General features: G+C 37.0%; 1 protein-coding gene across 3 annotated transcripts in view; it reads right to left on the reverse strand.

Moving 5' to 3' along the window:
• The window catches only part of LOC107091967 (membrane-associated guanylate kinase, WW and PDZ domain-containing protein 3-like), a 179,321-nt gene that overhangs the window by 54,252 nt on the left and 111,596 nt on the right, over positions 1 to 13,473 (reverse strand). For all 3 annotated transcript variants that reach the window (XM_015386231.1, XM_015386222.1, XM_015386240.1), the window contains one exon: positions 9,144 to 9,263. In XM_015386231.1, the coding sequence (XP_015241717.1) occupies positions 9,144 to 9,263 (120 nt within the window). The remainder of the gene's footprint in view (positions 1 to 9,143; positions 9,264 to 13,473) is intronic.

The raw sequence follows: 13,473 nt of genomic DNA on the forward strand, positions 1-13,473 counted from the left end.
TGAGTGGAGCTAGGCGGAGCGAGACATGCATCTGGCTGTTGTCAGGTTAGGACCGCGATGCACTTGAGTGAAATAAAGGCCCGGGCCTATATTAGAGGATTTACGGTATTAAAGTATTTCTGATTCCTGGTTGATGGGACAGGTGTTGTGAATGAAACGGTGCCCAGTTTGAAAGAGTTCCTGTGTGTGACTGAAAGACATCTTCTGCCTCCATTTATTTGTTAACTACAGTGTGTAATCTAAATAAAAAAAGTCTAGCAGTACCTCCGTGGACCCCCTAAGGGTCGCGGACCCCCTGTTGAAGACCTCCGCCTTAGAGGATTTGCTGTCACAGCGGCCCGTTGTCATAAGTTGCTACCCAACAGCTGCGACTAATAAAGATGACGCAGGCACAGTACAGTGGGGGAGTAGTTACGTGACCAATGGGGAGTAAAAAGTAGTAATGATCTGTCTGAACGGTAAGTTAACTAAATTCATTATAAAGCCCACTATATAGTCCCCGCTCTATATATTGATCGAGGGATTTAGGGGTTATGGTGGAGATTCAGACACAGTAAGCTTGTATGAGCTAGGAGAACAGCAACTTTTAAAAAGAGCGAGCACACGTTTAATAGGCGTTCCCTTTTGGTAGTGGGTACAGGGTTGTGCATGTGCATATTTTTAACAGTGGAGAGGGCAAGTCTTTTCAAAAATTTGCAAAAATCATCCACTATACCTTAAAATACAACAGAAAACAGCTGATGGAAGTGCTCGTCATCTAATGTCATTCCAGCATTGTTTTCCTGGGTGCAAATGGACAAGTGATCTTTTATTCGAGGTAAAGGCAGCAGAGACAGTAGGGCTCAGAGTGCTGATCATGTCAGCAGGATACTATTTTATTAAACATTATAGCTTTTAGTGGATAGGTGGTGAAAGGGTGGATGGATAGTGTAAAACAAATGTGTTTTTCATTTGATCAGTTTGAGCTACCACTGGCACATCCATTCACAGCTGCTGCATGGGTGTGATCCTGCAAAAAAACGAAGTCTTTTCATGTCAATGAGAGCTCTCCTTTCTTAAAGCTCATCTCCCATTGGAAGACTAATGAGTCCAGAGAGACAAGAAGCTGTAACATGCACCACCGGGGCTTGTCGTTCATTGGTGGGAAAGAAGGACTATTCCGTAAATGCTCATGACCGAGTGTTGATGTCATGCCATCTGTTTTACCAGACAGCTGCAGCTTTCTCTCATGCTCAACTTCTGAGACTCAATCAAAAATGAGCAGAACTGAGACCCTTTTATAATTAAAAAGAGGGAAATTATTGTAACCCAAATGTTTTTTTTTTATATGATATTTTATAACTCTTTCACAGAAAGTGTGCATCATGATACAGGGCATAGAATCAGACATAAGATTCCCAGAATCAGGCATGAAGTGTATAGCACACCTTCCATAACACAAGATAATTCATCATGAGAGTTACTTGCATATTTTTCATTGGATTTAATTTGTTATTGTTTTGACGCGTTAATCAGTTTCACACGCAATGTTTACAGAGGGTGTTTGAGTTACTTTAAAAGAATGCCACATTTTGTAAATGAGACTTTAAACCAGTACCTCTCATAACTTCAAATAAAGGTTCTAGAGGTAGGACTCGGGCATAGGAATAGCAGAAAATTCCCAAATTTGATCTCCAAGCTCTTATTGGAAGATGGTTCCTTTATGAAACTTACTCAAGAAGTCAAGAGACGTAATGTGTAAAGGTTGCATGAGGATTGTTAGGTCATGTACATCATTATAAATTAGTTTTTAGCTAAATTGTTTTGCTTTTCTTGTGGGAAGCCAGAAAACCTTTTTAAAATGTTTGCACTGATGTTTGCTCTTGGCTGTTTTTGTGTTGGTTTATATTGGTTGCTTGTGGTCTCCCATACAGTTCGTCTTATCTTACTTAGTTTCCCTTTTGACTTTGAATCATTTTCCGTTTACTCTTTAGCGATCACCTTATTTACATTCAATTCCCAGTTCTTAGATTCCTACTTTAGTTCCTATTTGGTTTTGAATCATTTCTATGTTCATTATGTTCCCATTAAGTTATTTCTTAGCCGATTATATCCTCTGTGTCTCTAAATTATTATTTCTTCCTTAGTCAGAGCCTTCAGGCAATTAGTGGATTATTTTCACCTGTGCTTCCCTCATTACTTCCACCCATGTTATGCTCTGATTTTATGCCTTTTGCTCCAGAAATCCCCAATACAACCCCTTATATATTCATTTTATAGGGCCAAATAACCTCATTGCTACCACTTCCTTACAGCTCTTGCTGTCAACATGTAAAGTAGGGAATAATTATGTGAATAAGGTAGTGGATGAACTGGGATTCCCTCTCCTTTCCTCAATCAGTGCTGGTACAGCTCAGTCTTTGTACAACATTCAAAACTGGGGTTGCTTGATATCAATAATTCATGGGACATGCAATAAATTACCAGTGTGCTTTCAAAACCATGCAACCTGCAATACATAAAGACATTACAAAGTGTTCAGGTCTTAATGACTTCCGGCAAAAATATACCCAGCAAGTTGGGAAAAATAAAAGAAAACATATATATTCATTTTAACAAAAAAAAAAAAAAAAAAAAGGTTTTACTGACATTTGTTTCAGATTAACATCTGTTTTAAACTGCTTTAAACAAAAACTGTGCTGTGGTTTGGTAATGACTTAATCATCTTACCACATACACTTTATGTTGGTTTAAACAAGTTACAAGATAGTATCGAGATAGGCAGCTTGAATGTATGGTACCTGAATTATTAGCCATTTTTTATTGTAGTTCAATTAGTCCTTCACGATGTGTGTAATTCATGCCCTGTTGATGCAACAATGGTAAGTCTGTGATGTTCTGTTCATTCCTACTTTTGCCAAATCCTCATCAACCAGTAAAGGAAGCCCTCTGCTGTCTTGGGTGAGAGCAGACTTTCTGGGCCTCAACATCGACTGCCAATGACCTGAGTGGCTAAAGCCCGTCTTGTTTTCTGGCCTTGGCACAGGGCCCCAACCCTGCTTGGCATGAATGCCAACACTTAAGCCAACCTTGTAAACACAGCGTTCCTGGGATATCCGTCCTTGTGCACAATTTAATTTCAACCCCCTCTTAATTAACTTTCCTTTCAGTTTATATCCATTCTGTCTTTTACAAGTCATACAAAATCGATATCAAACCTGTATTTGCTTTTTATTCCTTTTTTACGCACACTTTCTCATTCTACTTTTATGGGTCCTTAAACTCAGCCTTTTTTTGCTTGTTTGGACAGTTATCCAATCATTATGTTCTGTGCTGCAAGATCCTAAACAATTATTTAATTATCTACTTTGTTATCTTTGAAGCTACTTTGGCAATACAGAGGGTGAATTTTGGACCATTGCCCTTATTCTGTAGGCCAAGGATAAATGACCCTGTCAAAGAACTTAGAAACACCAACATTTCCAGAAATGACATGAATATTCATATGTAAAAGAGAGCAAACACAATCTTTACTTAAACTGGTCAAACTTTGTAATTTCTCAAAGGAATAATTTTTCTACGAGTCAAAAACCAATTCCTAATTTTTTAGCTTCTCTTAAATCCCAGGAAGGCCTGGAGCGACAGATCATCGCTGTCAGGACAAAAGAGGTAGCAGTGATTTTAATATTTAACCTAAAAGATTTTACTAAGGCCATCTTTTTCCTGTTTCCTTCATGGAGATTTCATCTTCACAGAGACAACTTTCACTTAAACTGGAACAATGGATTCAATGATGTCTGCAACTTTAGTATGGAAATTATCAACCAGCTCATCTACTGAGTTACAGGGTAAAGTGAAAACTGAAGGATAAACCTGGGTAAAGTTTTCAATTTTACTGTCCATGATAACAGACTTTCGTAGAACTTCTCTAATGGTAAATAGATCAGTGGGAAAAATGGTTTCAAAGTAAACACAAAACTGGTCAGAAAGCGCAACATCAGTTACAGAAACATTAGATATATTTAGATCTTTGCTGATGACCAGGTCTGAAATATATTTTCGATTTTGTGTTGGCTGTTTAACGTGTCGAGTCAAACCAACAAGTACTGTACAGGACACAGTTCTTTTGCACCTCTCTGTCCCCAGGGTTATCAACATGTATATAACACATTTGCATGTTTTCTAAGCCAAAACAAGGCTTTGTTTTTGGTCCACTCTATAAAGCCTCAAACACCATTTCTGACATTTTGAATTGAAAAAGCTTCCTGGATGGGAAGTGAAATGTCTTCAAACTTGAAAAAAAAAAACTCCACTGGATTTTTTTTTTAATTTTTTTTTTTTATATCAAAGTCCCCCCACGATCATTAAGTAGTCATGCTCGATATATATCACAGATAAAAGCTAATTAAAATTGTTAAAAATGTTTGCTTTGGTTTTTGAAGGCCTGTAAACATTCAGAGACATGACTCGATCAAGGTCTTGTACTTGGACAGCCAGATATTCAAAGATACAAAGTCACCCAGGATCCCTTTCCCAGTCTGTTCTGATGGAGAAAATTGTACTTGGGAGGTGCAGTCTCCAATAAAACTGGCTTCTCATTACTTTCATCTAGCCATGTTAAAAACATAAAATCAAGATTTTGCTAAGTAATTAAATCATTGATTAAAAATGATTTTTCTGACAGAGATCATATGTTAATTAAAGCCAGTTTAAACACTTTGGTTGATATTGTCTCTCTAGCTGGTTGAGCTCCACATTGTATAATTTTTAAGTTGATCAAGTTTCATTTACCTTGATCGACAAAAAAAACAAGGTCTGAATAAACTCCTCCATTAGTAAGGAATCTCCTTCACAATTAAAGTGAGATCTTTCTAGGTGAATTAAAAGGACTTTTACACACTTGTAATTGTAAACAAGTCGACACACATGTCTGATCCACACCTTTGTCACCCAGCAAACACTAAAGCAGATGACACAATAATCAGTTTTTGGGATTTTTTTTAAAAGCTGTCAATGTATGCAAACAGTAGCAGTCGTTCAAAATGGCCCTTCCCAGTCAAATGCCAGCCGAATAGCAGCCAACCTCCATCCACTGGAGTGAGCCCTTTCACTGAATTACAGGGTCTGACCAGGATATAATGCGTCTCTTTAGATCTTAATATCCACAAATCATGGCAGAAAGAATATTTTAGTACAAAGATTGATGTTTCAAAAAGGAATCATAGGGGACCAGCCGAGGGCCAATCAAGGAAAGTGGGGACATTTTGAATGGCTACCACTGTACCATACTTAATACATTATTTTTTTCTTCACTGTAATATAACATTTCCAATGCTGCTAATTGGTAATGCTTTTGTGGCAATATGGTCAGGAACTATCAAAATTCCTCAAATAGGAAAATCAATAAATATTTAATGGATTCAAGGCCAGCCAGGACTATGATGCATGTATGTAGAAAAAACAAACACAAGCTAGTACAACAGAAAGCCCTTGTACTTCACATTCTGAAAATTCCACTTTTAGATAAAAGCTGACAAAGTGAGCAGCACAGAGCAGCAAGAAGGTCCTTGGTTTTAATATTAGCCATCGGGTTTTTTATTTACTCACAGTCAACACCTGGCTTCCCTTCAGGTACTCTGACACATTCCCAAAGCAAAAAACATGGATGCTAAGTTAATAACTTCGCCCCCATTATTTGGTGTGTGTGCATGGTTGTCTGTCCTGTCTCTGTTTTGCAACCCACCTCTCACCTATGATAAGGAATAAGGAGATAAGGATAAGGAGGGACAGAAGAATGACAGTATCAATGGACACAGTGTGCTTAGTTTGTGATTCCTGGGGCGAGTGTTCATAACTACAGTGCCCTCCACAATTATTGGCACCCATGTTTGAAATGCGGTCGAGTAGCTCTAAAAATTCTCCTTTTTTCTAAACGACATTGAACCCAAATACAAAAAAAATTCAACCTTTTATTTAAGTGCATTGCTCTGGTGGTGAAAATTATTATTATTGGCAATTATTATTGGCACAGTTATTGGCACTCCTAACAATTCCGCTGAAAAATTGATTTCCTTTAAATATATTTTTCTGTAGTTGCTAAAGTTTTTAAAAGTATCTTGGAACTTCCAATGAGTAATTCCCTGCGGTATAAATATGATGTGTTACAGAGGCCTAATTCTCTTACCCATTTGTCGACATTGAAAAGACAATAGAACTAGAACAAGAACTACCTTCAAGTAAAGGCAGATGTGTGTCGACCCTCATAAGACAGGAAATGGCTACAAGAAAATAGCCACTCACCTTAACTTGACCGTATCTACAGTCAAAGAATCATTAAGAAGTTTAAAACAACTGGAACAGTGACAAACAAGGCTGGAAGAGGTCCCACATTTATTATTTTTCAAACAGATCCATCATAATCTCATTCTTTCTTCTGTAAATCATAGAAACTTGTAGATGTATTTGTGTCAAATTACTTTAGCCAACACAACTCTCAGTGATTCAAAGACCAACACTGAAAATGTAATTGAGGAAAGCAGTGAGCCGACCTCACAAATCTGACGCTCAACCATTTTCAAATAATAGCCTTCTGTAACAAGTTTTTTTTATTGGCTACCAGCATAACAAACTGTCTGTAAAAGTCCCACGGTTGCAGTTACTGGGTCCAGCAAAACAGTATCGCTTTTGGTTGCAGATTAACTGCGGCCCCATGAAGCTTCTGTTGCTCACAGGTCGGGAACATTAGTCACAGCTGTAAACATGACTGCCCAGGTCAATCTTTCCTTTTACTCAGCCACATATAAAGAAAGGATAGAGTAAGTAGGCTGGCAGAAAGACAATAAAACAATGACTGACGAAATAAATAAAAAAAGTACACACTGTAGCTTGGAAATGCAGAGTGGTTTCCCCAGAGCGTTTAAATACTTTTGGCTCAAGTTGCAGGAAGAAAATTGTTCTTGCAGCAATAAGTGTCACAAATGAGAGAAGACATAAACCAGACATTCAAACTGTAAAAGGTAAATTACAAACTACAAGGTAAAGAAAATAGGTCACAAAAACAACACAGGCGAAAGTGGCATTTGATCAGACAAGATCACCCTTTTGTCTCAATTTATTGGTTTATTTCCGCCACTACAACTAGCACCTGCCGCTACAAGGTTAGCCACCATGTTCAGACTCAAGCACTGCATGTCTACCATCAGGTGTGTTACCATGTGAAATTTTTATTGAACAATCACTGTGTGGTGTCCCAGAGGTCAGGTAGCTCGGCGTTAATAATTAATCTCTAAGGGCTTATGGGCCTGTGCTTTCAGCAGACATATATATGCATTACATTAAGCAGGAAAGGACTGAGCAGATCCATTATTCATCCTGAAGACAAGTTCAGAGGCTCAAGGTGGAAAGCCAAGTCACTCAGGGCTAAATGTGTGCGCACCAGAAAGGTCTTACATAGCCCATGCATTTCAACACATTTGTGTGGATGGCCGAGATGAATCTGCTGCAGAGAACTAAATCATGTGTGAAGAGATTACCTCCAGTTCTTTATCTCTGCAGTGGGAATTTGATGACATGAGCAATGTGTTGATTTCTCTTGATGCAGAGCTCAGCAAATATACAAGACAATTTCATTCCGGCAGGCATGTCGGAGAGATGGACTGAGGCGGTCAATTATAGCAACAGTGTAATTCTCAGGTCACTCTGGGGAGGACTTTCTATCTTTATAACGAGTTGTACCCGTTCTCCTCCATCAAGAATAGTTCATTTCACACTGGTAAAACTGAAAAAAATTATGCTGATAGTTTAGCACCTGGTTGCCCTCTAGTAGTTCTAATCCACATCAATCTATTAAATGAAATAAATAGTTTTATAATACAGAGACCAGAGCTATTTGTAATCTGGCCTTTTGCACGTCAATTTATATCTGTTTTAGCCTCTTCTTCGCATAAAATGTCATACTATATTTACATTTTCGGAAAATATGCTTTCATTCACATATTATCATGGCAAAGTTGACAGAAAGCAAAAAGACATGAGTAATAATTTCCATATGGAGGGTTATTTTACATTCTGGCTCCACTGAAGGAACTAGGAGGACTTAGGCTGTAAACTGAAATTTACACCAGTATGCTCCCCAGCAAGGGGTTCTGAGCAGAGAAGAACTCTCACTACATGGGTAAGGAATTTAATCAGTGACATATTAGTAAAGTATTTCATATTATATTAATTTATTTTAAACAATTAAAGTAAAAAAAAACATAAAAGAAAATAGTAACTCAACAATTATTCATCTCCACACATTAAAACCTACATTTTCATAACTGAATGTGCAATTATTTAAATATTAATAATATCATTAGTACCATTTTTGCCTCCGATCCTATAAACCACATTCTACTGGGTTGTAGTTAAACTTTTTTGAGCTCATTTAATCCATTCCATCTGAAATTATAACTAATAATTCCTGTTTTGATCACCTTAAAGTCAGTTTTTTACCATCCGATTAAATAATCACATATTTTACTTAATAAAAACTATAGAGAACTTCTAACTGAGCATGCAGGACTGAACTACTTTAGCTTTTTTGTACGTTACTTTGTAGTAAAAGCCTGTCTGTCCTAGTAGAAGGTGTACTTTAGCCTTACTTCTACTAATATATGTGGTGTTTGTGAGAGGAACTTTGACACCAGATGTTTTCCTGTTTCCTTTTTGCCCAACAGGAGCGCCTACACATCTGAAAATAAATCATCAACCTAAATTAGCGCATCGCGGTATATTTATGAGCGTAATGCGGGCATCTATTGCAAATAATTTAACAGAACGATGTATCACGCATTAACTACATGCTGTTCTGTAATGCATCTGGTGCATTTTCTCCCTTAACAACTGCAGAGTAGAAACATTTTTTAAACCTGGTGTTCTTGCTCGTGCAAATCACAATGATTATGAAAACCATCTTGCAACCTCCTTCTTGGTGTCCCTCAACCCCCACTTTGGGAACCCTTGCTTTATACAACTGGTTATGAGCTGCACCTATTTGTTTTGTAAAGCTCCTTGAGGCATCGTTAAAAGTAAATTAAGTATTTAAAATGATGTAAATAGTTTTCAAATGCATATATACTGTTGTTTTTTATCCATTGCCTTTTGCATTGCATTGAAAAACATACCGTCATATGTCCCGCTTTCCAGTAGGATCCCACTTTCTTCCAGCTCCTGAAACTCTTCCACACTGATGAAGTTGTAGTCCACTCCGGGTACCTCCCCCTCCCTGGGCTGCCGAGTGGTACCTGCCAACAATAGGAAAGTGCAAGTCAGAAGAAATACCCAAACACCGAGTGCCAGGGTTGGTGGAAGAGGGGTGTGGAAGCGGTACTGTATGCAACATGCCCACAGGGATGTGATTCAGCACTCATGGGAGGGTCTGTGTCTACACCATGAATAGTCAACAGAGCTGGGACCGCAACGCGATGAATTCATTATGCAAACATGAATCAGAAAGAGGAAAAAATAGCCTCCACGCAGCAGCGCAGCTGTCAGGAACCAAAGGAAGTGTAACTGATGATAATGAACAGCGTCTTAATTACTCACATGAACTTACGCGGCACCCAGCAGCACAATGACAATTCTTTAAGGACACTAATGCAGCCCCTTCGCAGTATATACAGGGGAATAACAAGAATTCTTTAACTTCTGCATAATTGATGGTGAATATGACTATTTGCAAAGCAGCCCAAAGGAGCAAACATGGAGTTCAACAACTATTAAGAGCAATTAAACATTAAGGTTAAAATAATTTGCGTATATCAGGCCTACAACAAAAACAGCTTCAGCGCTTTTTTGTTTTAAAAAACCCATTGAATACAGTTAAAACTTCTTTTAACAAATCTGAAAAATGACCCAATATAAATAAAATTATGACGCAATATAAATAAACTCATAATTTATTTATTTAAACGATTAACTACAGTTTAACTCTTAATTCTTAATCACTTAACAGGCTTTAACTTAAAGCAATCTTTTAATTTTAAAAAGTCTATTACCTTAAATGAGTGGCTCAATCATTCCTGACTTGGATCTTAAGGAGAATCCATGGAGGGAGCTAAGATTAGGGTTATAGCTGGGAGGCCTTACAACCTTAAAGACGTGGAGTTCGTCACAATAGATAATAAAACATGCAAACAGCAGCCAGCATTTCTAAAAAGGGATTGATTGCTACTACTACTACTGCAACTCCCATGCTGATATTTTATATAAATTGTTAAAAGGGGTAGTAAATATTCAAAAGTAAATTAGCAACGGTAAACAACAACCTCCTTATCTTTTAAGAACATATAATCTAATACTTGGTCAAAGAGAAATAATCCTAAATCTCCAAGAAGTATAAGTTACTTTTCATTCAATCATTTATAAAGCTTGGTACACAGATTTACAGCAGATTTATCTGGCTACAATGCTGGAGGTGTTCATGGTTATTGCTCTAATTCCTGGTTTATAACGCAGAATTCAGAAATCTAAAAATGTGCAGCATCAGTTGCAGTGTTGTGTCTTTTCTGGGCCAGCAGTTAAGTTCAGTCAGTGATCTGAGACAGCAGATAAACATGAGAGAAAACTTTATTATAAATACATTTCCTTTTCCTAGTTAAACCTGGCTTCCAGTTTATGCACGTTCTAATTGCCTCATGTTCTGCAATGCTGATTGTCTTAAAACAATATCTTGCTTTCAGAAATGGCAAGTCTGTACAGGTTAAAGAGACAAAAATGAAACATCAAGTCTAAGAAGCTTGTTTGCAGACCGAGGAAGCTGATCCATCAATAATAAGTTAAAGAACATTTCCTATTTGTGCTATCCAAAAAAAAAAAAAAAGCTTCTAGGTCTTCCTTTAAGGGCTTCACCATTCTCCTTGGGATGTTGTTTGACAGAATAAAAGACTGCTCAGTTTCAGACATGATAGCTTCATTCTGCAGTCAGAATGGATGTTGACACAGAGAAAATGTTAAAGCAGATTTAAAGCACTATGTGCCTGCAACGTAGAGACAGCAAAGCTAAAAGCCCAGATTACATCTCAAATGATGTTGATCCAAGCTGACGTGTTCGAGGGCGTGAAATCAGTTTTAGAACAGTACACTTTAATTGATTTGAAAACATAAACCAGGCTAAACACGAGGCCTATGGTTATATGGCAGCTCTGCACTTCGTTGTTGTAACTCCATAGAAAGTGGAGCCCGGTTTTAAAGAGGGAATTGGATTTATGATGAAGCTGATTGGTCCTGTGTTTAACTGTTTTTTTTAAATCAATACTTATCGCATTACATCTGACCTTAATTCGACCATAAAATGTTAAAATACCCCTAGAGCTTTTATCTCCATGAACGCTGAGTCTAAAGCCAGTAATTAAAGACATATAATTTACAGTATCAAAGTAATACAATCTAAGAAGAAAATGTCCTAAATTCTACTAAGTCACTACATAAAAACTGGCATATTTTTAAACGCATACCGGTATTTTAATTCCTTTTGATGAAGTTGGATAAGAGCAAATTGAAATGCAAACCTTTTATTTATCAAAATTTATCCATTTATCACAATAAGTGATACCTGCTTCAATGACCTTGATGTTCACCATGTTTAAAAGGCCAGCAAGCACCTAAAGCCCATTAAAGATCTGTGCTTTATTGTTAAGAGGGAGATGAGAGACATTAGAGCCAACTTTGCAGCAAACCAAAGGCAACTAGTGCACCAACGTTGGCCTCTTGAAAATCTTGGCAATGCCCATGTACTCGACTACTGATTCAGTAAATCCTGCAGAAGGCCACAACTTAGTGGATATAATGTACAATAAAATCCTTTAATTGATCATATCTTATAAATCTGACCAACTGATCTTTCATTAGTTGTGCACCAAAATCAACAAACTAGAACAGAAATAAGATGAGATTAGATTAGATGAGCTTTATTGATCTCACAGCGGAGAAATTCACTCGTCACATATTGGCATAGTAATTAAAGAAGGTGCAAACAAGGAGGAGAAAGGTGCATTAAGAAGAATAAAATTAAATTGAAATGTACGGTGATCAATTTAAATGCTTCCAGTTTAAAACAAAAAAGGCTTTAATCTGTACGTTCTGAGGAAATTCTGCAACAAAATAAGTCCTGACATCTTTCGGACGTCATGTTGCCTTGGGTTTGGTGTGACAATAGCTGCATTTGTCAAAACTATGTAGACATTCAGCTAAATTCGAAAACGCAAAGTTTCGGAAATACAGTTTTTTACATTACATAACAAATGCAATTTAAAATTGCAAGTGGCAGCAGCAGATGAGACAGAGGTTTCATATTTCAGCCAAAGCTATAGTGGCACCGTCATCCTCCAACTACTTCTTCTTTTCACAAGGCAGCGAGGTCCATCCGAAGATCTTAGTGACTCGTATGATGCAAAAAAAATATTTTCCATTAGAGATTTGCGAAGTGCAACAATTTCGATGCGAACGAAAAAGACATTTTATGCATAAAAACTTTTAAATGAAAAAAAAAAACAAGTTTTTCCATTTAGCAAATTTGTTTTCATAATAATTAATAAACAATTGAAAAAGGGAACAGGAGGAAAATATATCTTATATACTGTAGGTCTGCCTTTTTTTTCATTGATTACAGAATTAACTGAACTTCAATCTGAACTTCAAACAATCTTAGTCTCCTCCATTTTTAGCTAAAGAATTTTTTTATTTATGTTTCCTTTATACTTCCAACCCAAATTATCCCACAGATTCATATTTGCTTTACCCGAGTACTTTCGAAATCATGAGTCGTCTCCATCATTTAATCTTAAAATAAAATATTAACAAATTTTGTATGTAATTTAATTGCCAATAATACCTTTCTCTATCCATAATAACTGATAAAATATTTGCATTAACAAAGTTTCCTCCCAGTGAATCACCAATGAGGCTAATTTGATTGCTGCCTTGAGCTGAATTAAAATAAACTTTTGCAATTCATCAATGAATTTCGAGGAAATAACTTTTCCCTCTTCCTCTCAGAACACCAGTCATGGAAAAATATAAAGCATCAGAAATAGTTAAAGCAGCAAACATGAAAGTGGCAAAAGATGACAAATGCAGGCTGCACAGCGGTTTTCAAAGTCCAGATATACCCTGAAGTATTGCATGTTCTTGTCTCTGATGCGTGGTTTTGCTTTTTACGAGTGAATATCAGAAAAAGTACTTTGGAAATGCTGTGAAATGAACCGTTTATACCTCCTTTGTTTTTAGCAATGACCCAAATAAGCCTTTGTGATGATTTATGGGCAGACATGGGATTTAGCACTACAGAGGACATATTGTAATGTTGATGTAAAATTTAAATAATGAGCTTGCTACAAAGCAATGATCCAGGTCAGATGTTTTGATTTAATGAACCTCATACTGAGGCGTATGATGTCATGCAAATGAGCGGTTCCTCAAAGAAAACTGGAGAAGGTTCATTTGAAGTCATAACAA

Source organism: Cyprinodon variegatus, unplaced genomic scaffold, assembly GCF_000732505.1.
Source record: "Cyprinodon variegatus isolate N-32 unplaced genomic scaffold, C_variegatus-1.0 Scaffold16, whole genome shotgun sequence".
NCBI classification, from domain to species: Eukaryota; Metazoa; Chordata; class Actinopteri; order Cyprinodontiformes; family Cyprinodontidae; genus Cyprinodon; species Cyprinodon variegatus.